Source organism: Hippoglossus hippoglossus, chromosome 3, assembly GCF_009819705.1.
Source record: "Hippoglossus hippoglossus isolate fHipHip1 chromosome 3, fHipHip1.pri, whole genome shotgun sequence".
Taxonomy (NCBI): domain Eukaryota; kingdom Metazoa; phylum Chordata; class Actinopteri; order Pleuronectiformes; family Pleuronectidae; genus Hippoglossus; species Hippoglossus hippoglossus.
The window spans coordinates 10,529,046-10,541,811 of NC_047153.1; the positions used below are offsets into that span (position 1 = coordinate 10,529,046).

General features: G+C 39.6%; 1 protein-coding gene across 3 annotated transcripts in view; it reads right to left on the bottom strand.

The window, feature by feature from the left end:
• The window catches only part of LOC117758852 (glypican-6-like), a 124,005-nt gene that overhangs the window by 18,407 nt on the left and 92,832 nt on the right, over positions 1–12,766 (bottom strand). For 2 of the 3 annotated variants that reach the window (XM_034580862.1, XM_034580844.1), the window contains 3 exons: positions 9,384–9,514; positions 7,337–7,480; positions 4,959–4,988 (listed from right to left, as the gene is read on the bottom strand). In XM_034580862.1, coding sequence (XP_034436753.1) covers positions 4,959–4,988; positions 7,337–7,480; positions 9,384–9,514 — 305 coding nt within the window. The remainder of the gene's footprint in view (positions 1–4,958; positions 4,989–7,336; positions 7,481–9,383; positions 9,515–12,766) is intronic. The other variant, XM_034580853.1, reaches the window with a different exon arrangement.

A 12,766-nucleotide genomic window follows, 5' to 3' on the forward strand; every position in this document is an offset into this window, starting at 1 on the left:
CAGGCTTCCTCCGTCCTGTGGCCGCAGAGCAACGTTGGAAAGAAAGCAACTCACTGACAGAACACATCTGTCCAATTTGTGACAGCGCGGTTGTGTGGTTGCTCATGTCATCCACACAATGCTGTTGCAATGGAGCTGAATTGGGTCACAGCATCAATCTCTGGTTGTCACTTCTCTCAGTCCAAAGCCTGAAACTTCACACCTCTACCTGAAGCAGCTGGGAACATCTTGATCTGTAATAAGTACGCCCACAGCAGTCACTGTGCAGACAAAAATGGCATATAGAGCAGGAAAATAGAGGATTCATCAAGTTGGAACTGATTGATATAGAAGGTACTGCAGTGCAAACATAATCTCTCTTCATAACAGGTGGTGTAAGTATAAGTTGTCGGCAGGTGGTGGAGCCTGTTCTTTTCATCATTTCATCGCCTCAACCAAGGAGGTTATGTTTTCACCCCTGTACATTTGTTCGTTTGTCAGCAGGATAACATAAAAAATACTTAACACATTTTCACCAAAGCTGGGACATGGGCCAAGAAAGAAGCAGATAAATTTTGTCGGACAGGAAAAGTTTTCCGGTCACTTTCTTTAACCCTATCGAAATATATGATTTTTGACATTTACACAGATTTGCCCATTAAATAAAGCATTGATAGAAAAAATCTTTATTTAGGGGCCTGATAGCCTGAGTGTGTGCAATTTTGGTGCAGCTTGATTGGATTTAAGGGGATCGTTGGGCCTTCTAATCTGTTTGTTGGTTGTTTGTTGGTCAGCAGAATTGTACAAAAACCACTGAATGGATTTCCATGAAACTTGGATGGGACATCGGCCAAGAAAGAAGAATTAATCTGGACAGAGGGGCAGATTTCATCCCTTCTTTAACATTGCAAAAACGGGCATTTTGTTTTACATTTCCACTGATTTCCCTGTGAATAATGCACTGATCTTGATGAAAAAAAGACCATTCTTCCACAATGATGATGACGATTACATGATCTGGATTGCTTTGTTTGCTTAGCCGTAATGGCATTTCTTTTTTCCCCCGGATCTTAGTCAGCACAATGCAACATAGAGTTTAGACACCCAACCAGCGCTCACACACTGGGGTTGTTACTGCTGCTTCATTAGCATGCCAGTGCGATTAACTGGTCTTAACATTTGTTCTTTTCGCCTGCAGAAATTGTGGCTATTAAAGACAAAAACTGTAGAGAGTAGATTTGCAGTTGCATGCCAGCATTTCATTAAAGCTGTAACTGGATCCATCTTATGGCGTGACTCATGGATTTAACCCTTTTTGCTGTGTTACCATTTGTCATAATTGGCATTGGTGTCTCCGAGTGCAATGGGTGGAGTGATTTCTTAATGACTCTGGCAGAGACGACAGTTTCATAAGGGAAGAGTTTCTGCTAATTTCTGCTCCCACTCTGAAACAAAAGGATGTTCAGGGGTTTTCTTTTCACGCATTCAAACTCAGTGTTTCTTTAAATCTCCAGAAAATCTTTCAGTCCTTTCAGTAAAGTGTGTTTACCATAACAAACACACACTCAAGTTTATACTTGGTGCTTATGACCATTGTTTTACTGTGATGGATTGAAGGAGTAAAACACTGATCATTTACTCTTCACTTTTCCTTCCTTAGAAAAATGGCTGTTGCCAGATCGTTTCCTGGTGCAGGCACCGCGTAAAACAACGTGAAATGGAGCATGGAGAGAGGCCTGGCCCCTGCTAATGACGGATGTACTTTCTTTCCAGCTGCATGCTCATTTCAACAGTGCTCAACAACAAACAACCCATTAAGGAGGCTCAAAATATTTAGAAATTGGTCAGATGAATCGATGATGGGATCCTCTGTGGACATCCATCACATTTTCCCTGCGAGCATTTGTGTAATGGAGAAATTGACAGTAACATTCTGTCAGCATTGTTAGTTTAAGCTGACAGAGAACAAAGTAATTTCTGTCAGAATTGTGCCATCAGACATCTGCTCATCAATGGGGAAACAAGTGAAGAATATAAATGTTGTTATAAAACAAGTTATGGACTTCTCAACTCTCTCAGAATATAAATGTGAATATGAAACACAGTGGAGGATAATTCACTGTTGATGACGGACATTCAACATTGACCATGATCCTGATTGTAACCATGACTACAAAGGCCCCCTAACCTGCACAGTACTGATGTTAATGCACAGTACTGATGTTAATCAGTACTGTACCTCTACTGTAGCTTAGTCACATCATAAAGGATTAATTTACTTTTTAACTGCAGGGCACTTTTTCAAGAGACAAACCCTTACGGGTCGCATAACGGGATAGGGACAAAAAACCTAAAGACCCTTTTCGCGACCGAATTAAAAAGTAACAATAGCACAGCAGCACCAGTATTACTGACTCCATTAATAATTACTGTGTTCAGCTCAGAAAACCTGATGGTGTGACCAGCATGCAAATACCAAGACCCTGAAACTGAGGCAGCTACACGGAATTCAGTCATCATTTGTTGTATTATTACCCTGTGTTGCCAAGGGCAGGGTATTGTTTTCTGTTTTTTCACTCCTGTGTGTGTGTGCAAAACAACTAAAAACACACAGACATATTTTTTACCAAACTTGGTGGGATTCTTGTTTGTGAAGGTATCTCTCTATGATTAAACTTTTGGAGCTTATCAGTCAGTGGTGTGGAGACACACAGGACAACACAATACTCACAGAGCAGTGTTGAGCTGAGGTCCGCCTGCTGCTGTGGACTGTCTGCTAGTCGTGTGAACATTCACAGCAAAGGTTTATGCCAAACTCAGCCTGCCTTCTCACGGTGGTAAACATTCATGGATGTTTTAACAGGTTTTTAACATGTTGAATGTTTATCATCTTATTTTGAAGTGTGGCAACATTTGTCAACTGGCACTAAACACAAAAACGAAATGATGGTGCTAAGTTCATCCCACCATCACCTTCATCATATTGGGTCATGAATGAGGAATAACTGTAAAAATGGTGAGCAATCATCTGAAAGTTTTTGAAGATTGTAACCAGTTCCTGACACAGTAATTTAACATTTTCAAGTTTAGCAGTGGGTTTATAGCTGACATTGAAAATACCATCATTCTTATTTTACCATCAGAGAAAGGGAGATTCCACTGTAAACACTGTATGGCCTTACACTTAATATACATTATATGCCATCAATCATTGATTTAGTTGTTTCAGTGAACAGTCCAGTAGTCTCAATTAAAAGAAAAGAAAAGTAAAGAAGAAAAAACAAAAATACTCCAAGACAATCATAAATCGAAGCACAAGTAATTTGAATAACCGCCTCATGGCTGTTTGCCTCTGCCAAAAGTTTTTCAGGCATTCCTGATGTATCGTGCTCACAAGAATGGGACAGACGTGATGCCACAGTGACCTTTGACAGCCGAAATCGAATCAGTACATCCATGAAACCATGTGAGTGTTTGTGCCACATTTGAAGATTTTCCCTCGAAGTGGACGGACAGACAACATGAAAACATAATACCTCCGTCCACACGGAGCTGTTTTTCAAGCCCACAAATGTGTCTAAATTCACCTCTCTCAGATTTTAATACTTTAAACGATCAGGTCTGATCTGAGATGAGTTGTTTGAAAACATCTACAAAAATCCTCCTAAAACGGACCATGGATGTTGTGAGTAATGATGACTGGGAGCTTTACAGTCATTCATAAACCTCAGTGTTCAATAGCGATCAAAGTCATATATTTACCAAACCTTGCTCCTTGTTTTTGTGCCAGCCTGAAGCAATTCAATGGTTTTTTTAATCAAAGTAGCTGATCTCAGAAAAATGCGTCTACTACTTCCTCTGACCTTTTCTTCTCTCGCTGAATGTGTGTTGAAGTTGGTCCCAGTCACTGATTACGCGATTAGCTGCTGCTGCCTTGGTGAATCAGATTGTTCACATGAGTGAAAAATAAAACTGAACAAAAGACACAAGTTGTGGCCTCTGGTTTTCTATACATACATCTGACCTTCTGAGGTCAAGGCTTGAGGAGGCGTATACATATTACTGCTCTCTGCACTAGTGGACCTTGTGGTGTACCAAGCATTTCACTACACGTGTGTAATTGTGGATCCATGTAATAAATAAAACATTGACCTCGGCAGTGACAAGCAACACTTTTAAATACCCTGATAAACAGTATTCAGCCATTTGTGTTATTATGGTCTCATACATTGTATGTTGCACTTATGCCAAATACTGGAAAAAATAAACTAAGTACTGCACAAGGCCATCACAAATTCATTTCCGGAAACATTCAAAAGATATGATTCCTTTTGTCAGAAATAAAATCCTCTATCTGCTCCTTTGCATGATAAATAGTTGTTAAGATGAGAGAATCAACAACCATGTGGAATCCAAAACATTCATGCAAATCCAGGATAAACAGCAGAGCATCTACTTTGGCCACTGCTGGTAAACAGGATTATTTTAGCAGGCATTTGAAAGAAGGTAAGGAAACACCTTGGATACTTAGGTCATCACATGCAAACGTTTACCAGTCGTGACTATGGGAACATTTATAAAAGTCTCCAATCAACCAGAGCTGTTTGAATGATGGAAACAACTGAAGGAAAGAGAGAATATGCAAAATTCAAACACGGGGAAAAAAATGAAAGGGATTCAAACTCACAACCTTCTTCCGGAAACACCATGGAACCCATGTATGTTATTTCAGAAAAAATTGAAAAGAAATGCAGAAATGACCAGTATCGATATCAGCCTCAGCAGCTTAACGTTGAGTCGCACGCAACAGAGGGAGAAACCCAAATAATTCCCCCAATGCAAATAAAGAGCCGGTGTCACAACAAGCAATCAATATCAACTTTGAATAATGTAAAGAAGTGGAGCACTTTGGGCAGGATGATTAAAACCCCACAAGACAGATGACTTGGTGAAAGTAAGAGGAGGAGTTGAAGGCTTACATTGTGTTGCATTCTCCTCCAGACAACCCTCTGGGAGCGGCAGGGAAATGAAGAAGACAGAGATTTAATTGGACATCGGACAAATAGAGCGACTGAGAGAGAGAGACAGAATAGGAGCAAAAAGAATGTCGTTAGTCGTTAGTGAGGGAAGAAGTTTAAATGATAAATGGTGCCGCGGAAATTTCCCATCCACCGGCTTCATTTCACCATGAGATTTAAAACCTCAAGCCACTTTACTCCCAGTGAAAAAACATGAAATCAGTATAAAACCTCTCACATGTAATCAATGCAAATACCAGGACGTGCACACAAACAGCAGCACAATGGGGAGAATTAGTCTGAAGTGGTGTTTTATTTAGTGCACTCAACACTGCTCAGCTGTAAACACATGATCGCTTAATCCTGTCTGGCGCAGATATATTTCAGAATGGACCTCACCTCCTTCATACATGTACACAAGGAACTGAGATATGGAGAAACACGAGCGAGATGCGATCAAGCGAGTAAGTCCTACCCTGAGCACTTTTTTTCTTATCTTTTCCTAGAAGTTGGCCCGAGAGCATGTAAACATGAATTATTAAAGATTCTGAAACCTGCGGAGTTCCTCAAAATGTGCTTTTGCCTTTTAGTAGTTTTTTTTTTCCTTTCGCCCTGAGTGTTACGAAGCAAAGAGGAAGGTTGGGTTCGATTTTTCTAATGAGGCCTGTATTTGAAGATATGCTGAATTCAAGAATAACATTTTCAAGGGTCTGGCTTTGTATTACACTTAATGTGTTTATTTCTAACAATTGCAGCTTTTGGAAGTGCAGACTTCTTGTAAAGACAGACACAGTATACAGCATTTAATCTACTTCTCTGCTGCCGCATACTTTTCCATTTTAATCCTGTCACACAATTCATACAGCAGAGGATTATCCACTGTACCTTTTATTTAAAAGGACCAGATTTTATTTATTAAATGGATTTGCCAAATGTGGAAGGATTACACGAAGGAGCATTTGTCAAATGGTTTGGCCAGACGATAAATTGACGACATTAAGAGAAATGTCCTGACATATACTGTCTCAACTGTCTTTCAGTGGAATCTATTCAACACATTGATGTCAGTCAACATAACACATCATTAAAGGGAAAATTCGATAGTATTGTGTCATTTTATTAAGAATAATACAGTGTAAATTGTACGACCATAGATTTTAAATACTGTGTCTAACCGGTTATTTTGGCTCATACACATAATTTTGCTTTGATTTCCAGTCCTTCTTTTAACATATTCATGTATGATGATGATAATAATAATAATAGCAGGTTGCTGGATACTGGAGCTCGACATATAAAGACTCTTACACAGTGTGTTTCAGTGGCACGGTCCAGTGGAATCACTCTTTTTAAAGTTACCATTAATGTCTGAGGACTTTTCAACATCCAGAAGTTTTATGGGTGAATCCTGAATTAGTTTTTCTTCAAGTTTGTTGATTTGGATCAGGGGGCAATCCAGGATTAGTTTTTTTCCCCACTTTCTTTAACATTGTGAGATTTTCGTTGATTTTTTTATAGAAAAATTCAATAATGTTGGGGCTTATTTATGGGACTAATATTTATGAGTGTGTGCAATTTAGTGTAAGAAAAAATCTGGGTCTAGGGAATTTCAATGTGCTTTCACATGAGGACTGTGGTGGAGGTATGTGCTCTCTCTAGTTTTGAGTAGGATCATTTTTGGGGAAAACACAGTTCTAATGGTTTCTCAGAAGTAAAACCCATAATTTCTCAAATTGTATGTTGGAATGTTTGTTTTCTTACTCTGAGTACTGCAGTGGTGGATGTCACACAGCACCTGAGCTCTATGGGGAACATATCAGCATGGATTTACGATGACATTTCAGCTGGAATCTTTGAGGTCCCCAATTCTTTTTCTGGCCTTTGGACTTGAGCCCGGGTAAGTCTACCTTAAACTCAGCATGCCGCCACCAGGTCTGCCTCCGCCAGTAATATAAAAAAAAAAATCTCAACATGCTCAGACTCACACACACTGAGTTGTTAAAAGATGGAGTGAGAAATGAAGAATGCTCAGCACCGTGTGCTGGCTAGAATTCAGGCTTTCAAGTGAAAGTCCAACAATTAGAGAGTTATTTTAGGAATCCACTGGTGGTCTCATACAAACTATTTCAAGATTTATTTTCTGTTCCATCATCCCTCTCAAAGAACCGTGCTTTAAATGTTTGTTTTATATCGTGCTTTTAAGTATGATAAATATTTCACTTTATTTGCTATTTAACACCAAATATATTTAGATTTTTCAAACAATTTGTAAGTATTTTTTTTTTACATTTTCCAAACACAGCAATATTGGTCTTCTTGTCTTATCTCTGTATACGTACCAGTCTATCCAGGCTTGTTCCAGCTGCTGTGGTCGGCCTCTCCTCGGGGGTGTAGGGTCTGAAACGGGCGTTGAACACATCTGAGATGCCGCGTGCAGACCGGCCCATTCCCGATGGCTTTGGTTGGCCACACCCTTGAAAAACCTAAAATGAACAGAGGACGATACGATCAGCAAAGGGGCGAAAACACAACGGAAAAAGTGGAAATGAAAAAGGACTGGTCAGTCTCTAAGAATTATTTAATATTTAAGGGCAATGGCTCATGGTTTTGGTCTGCAGCATGAAACAATGCCCAAAGCAGCGTGAACTCGTCTTTGTAGAATACACACTCTCTTTGATCCTCTAAAAGTTTTAGTTTGCCTACACCACTGAAAGGTTTCCTTGGAGTAGCCTCTGTCAATTTGCTCACAGCCCCACTTCTGGTTGGTGATCTGAGATAGAAAACGATATCGAGCCGGCCTCCTCCATCCACTCTATCAGTGCCCAGGTCTCCTTTCACAGGAAGTGTCATATTGGTGGCAAAAAGGAATTTGCTTGAAAATGAAAGTCAAGCTTCAAAAAGAAATGCATTTGGCCAGAGTTTCTAGGTCAAAAAGACATGAAGGACCAAAGTTAAACCAGTTCTTTACAAAATGTTACATAATTGAGCTTTGATGATGGGTATAAAACTAATAACGTATGGAATAAAGGAATGTGTTTTTAATGCAGCCAATAACATATTTTCTCATGTTTACAATCCCGATGCCATTTTCAACTGACCCGTGACAAGTCTGGATAAGAAAAATATAAAGTTTTAGTGCTTTGTGTTTGCTTATTAGTACTCGGAAAATAATTGCTCGCTATATCACAAAACACAATCCTTGGAAAAAAAACACTGTTATTAACTTAGTTGAAATACAAACTTTTGTTGTTTTGTGGCAAAAATGAGCCAAAAAAAAGAAATGCAGGTCTGTTATTATTTGAACCGTACATTAATTCCTGTGTCGTTCACAGAACTTCATTCTGAGAATAGATTGTTTTCAGATGGCTCCGTCTCTATAGGCTCTTAGGGCCCAAACAACAGACCTGCAAACAGCCAGGCTCATTAGGATTCCTGTCTGGCCTGTCTGCTGGCCCCTGGCACAGGATGTGATGGAGCACTCTAATGTGCTACATGGCCGTCATGACAAGAGGCTGTCTTTTCTCTAATATTTATCACTTCTTCAACATGATTACAATTCCACTATCCTGTACATCTCACACGAATACCGATTTTCAACAGGCTCGCGCTGCAAGACTGAAGGCACAATGCAGAGTGGCCTGACACATTCTGCAAAGCGCGGTGACCGAGGTGTGAATGCGGGAGAAAAGATTGTAATCTCAGAGCAATCTTTCAGCCGAGCGCAACCTTCAAGCGTCAAGTGCTTAGACAATGGGTCAAGCTGTGAATTGCAGCACCCCAGATATAGAAAAGAATGCAACATCTAATTCACTGACCTTTGCAACCCGGGAGTGAAGATGGGCCAGAATATATCCAAGCATCAGAATTAAAAGTTGAAGTGAGAGGGCTGCTTTTTGACAAGAAAAAAATGTTCTGTACGTGATAAGATCCTGAGGTGTTGCTTCATATTTGTAACTATTCCACTGAGTGATTAGATATTTGAACTCTAGAGATGCTAAAGAGGAAATTAATGTAGTTACTTCCCTTGCATGTTAACTATCTTCTAAAAGCACACTCATATAAGATTAAACTGTTTGCCAAAGTACAACAGAGAAATGTGTTGTCTAACGTTATTTAAGAAGTTTCTTTTAAAATCTTTGCTTTTGTAAATAAGTAGCATATGAACATTGTCCTTTGAATCCTATCACTGTGTATAACAAGGCTTCTGATGCTTCCGAACATAAACTGTATTCACATTTAAACATCCAGTTTGATAGTATTTTAACCCCTAGGAAAAAAATGCTAGAAAAAAATACTGAAATAATTATTTACCCTATACAATGTTTTCAATACAAACGTATATTCTTATTCAAGCATGGCAGACAAAGCTAACTTAGGGCACAGTACCTTGGCGGACACTTGCATGCTGTTGTCTTGCATGGTCATGATAGCGTCAGAGATCTTGATGTCGATTGGCTCAATGACTCCTTCGATGTTGAAGGGTCCATCCAGTCTGTCCGCCACCAGTAACATAGCATCTGTTATAACACAGAGGACACATGTCAATGCAGAAGCACACACAGAAATGTCACTACCTCTGTTAGCACATACAGTACATGCATACAAACAAGTTTATATCATCTAAGAGGATTAGAAATACTTGCTGCAAAACCCAGAGGGTACAATCCCTGACATGGGTTAAGGTTTGAGCTCTAACAGAGAGTTCTAATAAAAAGGGCTTTCTCCGAGTGTGTCGACTGCCACTGACCAATCACAAACAAGAGAGGAAACTGCCAACGCCCTCATGTAAACACAAACACACAGAGGCAGAACGAGATAGACTTTGTGCTTGTTAGAGTTTGTGCAACAACAAGTCCAAATTAAATTTCAATGTGGTTAGTTTACAAATGGCTTATACATAAAACAAATCATTGATTTGCATATGCTAATGTCTCCAGACAGAGAATGACAAGACTTCTGATTTATTCATCCGTTTGCATTAGTATTTCTAAATTGTGAAAATGTTTCAATAAATTCATAAAATCCATGTCTTCGTCTCATGCCAGTAATTACTTTTTAATTACATCTCAGACACTTGTTTATGTCTGTCAAGCATGACTTACATAAGACACCAAATCCTGCATGTATCGCTTAAAAACGTGTTATATAAATTTTTGAACTCAACAAGAGGCACGGCAAGTTCAAAAGTGTGTGTGGAGGCTGCAGTTGTAACCTAAGTCCCAAAAGTGTGGCTTGGGCTTGGGCTCAGGACGCCCACTAATCAGAGGGTCTGTGGTTCGATACCCAGCTCCCTGCAGTTTGCATGTTAAAGGTTTCCTCTAATCGCTCCTGAAGTCAGTTCCATCAGGGAGTGAGTGGTAGAGAAGTGCATGTGAACGTGTGTGACAAGTATTTAAAGTGTGTCCATTCACGTCTTGATTATTTCAAACACAGATATTCTTGTGTACTGTGTCCTTGAAAACATATTAATCATGTATCATTATACAACTTCCGACCGATTGTTGCAAGTTTTGGGAAGCTCATGCCCCAACAAACAAATCTTTCTTACCGCTAATCCTGAAGCATATCATGAAAAAGGGCAAAAAATAATTAATATCCATTGCAACAATACATACAAGCTCGCATGGCATGTGGAGGCTGCAGTTGTACCGTAAGTGCTACTTCTTAGAAGTCTCATTCCAAGATATACCTGTCTACCATGTCCTTGTTACTTGAAAGGCTTCTCATATCACTCCTACACAGACATCAACACTAACTATACCGGTCTTTCTCACCAGACGACCCCACACTCTTGGCGCAAATCTCGACTTCTCTTTCTAAGAAATATCCACATAGACGCAGGAATGCCTACTACTGCTTTCCAAGAATGAAGTCTTAGTCATTCCATCCAATCATAACATTAATATCCTTATTGAAGAAACTTGGGTGTCAGGTTTGACGACCAGCTATCCTTCACTGACCATGCTGCATCGGTCTCTTAGTGCTAAATGAGAAAGATACGACACGTGCCATGGTGATCCTTCGGCTCAACCAGCACAATGTTCCTCTGGCCAGTCAAACCCTTACAGATGGTCCAGAATGCAGAAGTGTGTCTAGTCTTTGATCAGCCTTAAAGGGTCACCTGAATACAATTTAAGTCACTAATACTTGTCTACAGAACAACATCTGGTTGGGCACCAATGTCCCTAAACTTAATTATATATATCTGCTGGCTTATGGCCTTATAGAACCTCTGGAAGACCAATTTCCTCCAAGAAACACCTCCTAACACTATGACCTGCCTAACGAAAACTCTTCTAATGTTCTCCTACACTAACACGTAGTTCTTGCTTCAAGGTCTCCTTCTGTGAGCACCTGTCAAATTAATACATGTTATGTATAAATTAAAAATAAAACAAGCGCAGGGAGCATGACATTATTACTTCAGAATCGATAGCTAAAACGAATTACCCACCCAATTGCCACTTAATCATACTAAAATAATGTGATGTTATCATTTTCATACAGACGGATGATACTATTGATCATGTCAGACTGGGAGAAGTCAGCAGTGAAAATAATGTGTTTGACATTTTCATTATACTCCTTCCTGTCTCTCCCCAAAAAAAAAGTAATTAAAAGACCAGTAAGTCGTGTTTGAAGGGTTAGCGCTGGTTAAGTGGGAGGGCAGCGATATCAAGAAGTCTTATATCTCGGTGCAGTGGCATTTACAGGGATGTGGACCAATCAGGAGAAGCCTATTTGCCTCTCCGGGGGGGTGCACCTTACAAAAGAGAAGCAGAAACACTATTAGTCATCGGCTGCGTCTTTAGCTGTGAGGAGAGGCAGTGTAAATCATTAGATCATAGGTTATCATGACTAGAATTTTGATGTGGAGTGATCATTAGTCTCGACTACAGCTCTTTAGGCTTCGGCAGCACAGCCTGATGATTTTACATCCTGCTGTGACACTGGTAAACAGCAACACTTCCACGGTCTCTGGCTTGAGACAGGGCTTTAATCACAGGCAGAAAGCAAAACAAAAATATCTCTGTTTACATTAGATAATATTTTTAGATAATAGGATCCATCATCAGACTAACCAATAGCACGTCAGTGACTCAATATCGTACTTTCCCGAGTTTAGTTATTATTTGTTCAGACTTGCTGTCTGTATCCATGACCTTGCTGTTGGAATCCAAGGATTCTAAGATCTTAAGGTCTGATCTTGTTATTTTAAACAGAATAAAATATGTTATCACACGTTGTGTCTTTTTATGCAGAAAAAGAAAGATATCACAAAATATATTCTAGTCTTCCTTTCGTCCGTCTTAATACTTAATATCCAGGGGCCCTGTCTCGGCCCAACAGAATTATGCAACAGCTGCAACCCAACCTCCAAGCTGGTGAAATGATCCTTGGCGAATGATCAGTGGGTGAAATTCTGGTTGTGGTTTGAATCTGGATTAGAGCAGATCAAAAGATTATTGTGTTGAAGTCAAGACTCATGCTCATATGTCTTAACTTAGCATTTTAACACCCAGAAGACTGATAGTGACAATCAAATCCCCACCGGGTGAGAGTTTGTAAGTTCAGGCTATAACTCAGGAGAACTGTCCAGCAGGTTCGTGACATTGATTCAAGCAGAACTACACCATTTGTACAAAAGAGCACAAATGTCAGTGCTCATTTATTTTCCATACTGCAGACTTCTAAAATAAATAGTTTGACATTTAGGAAATTGCAAGTCGGATGAGAAGATCAATACCACTCTTATGTTAAAAGTAAAG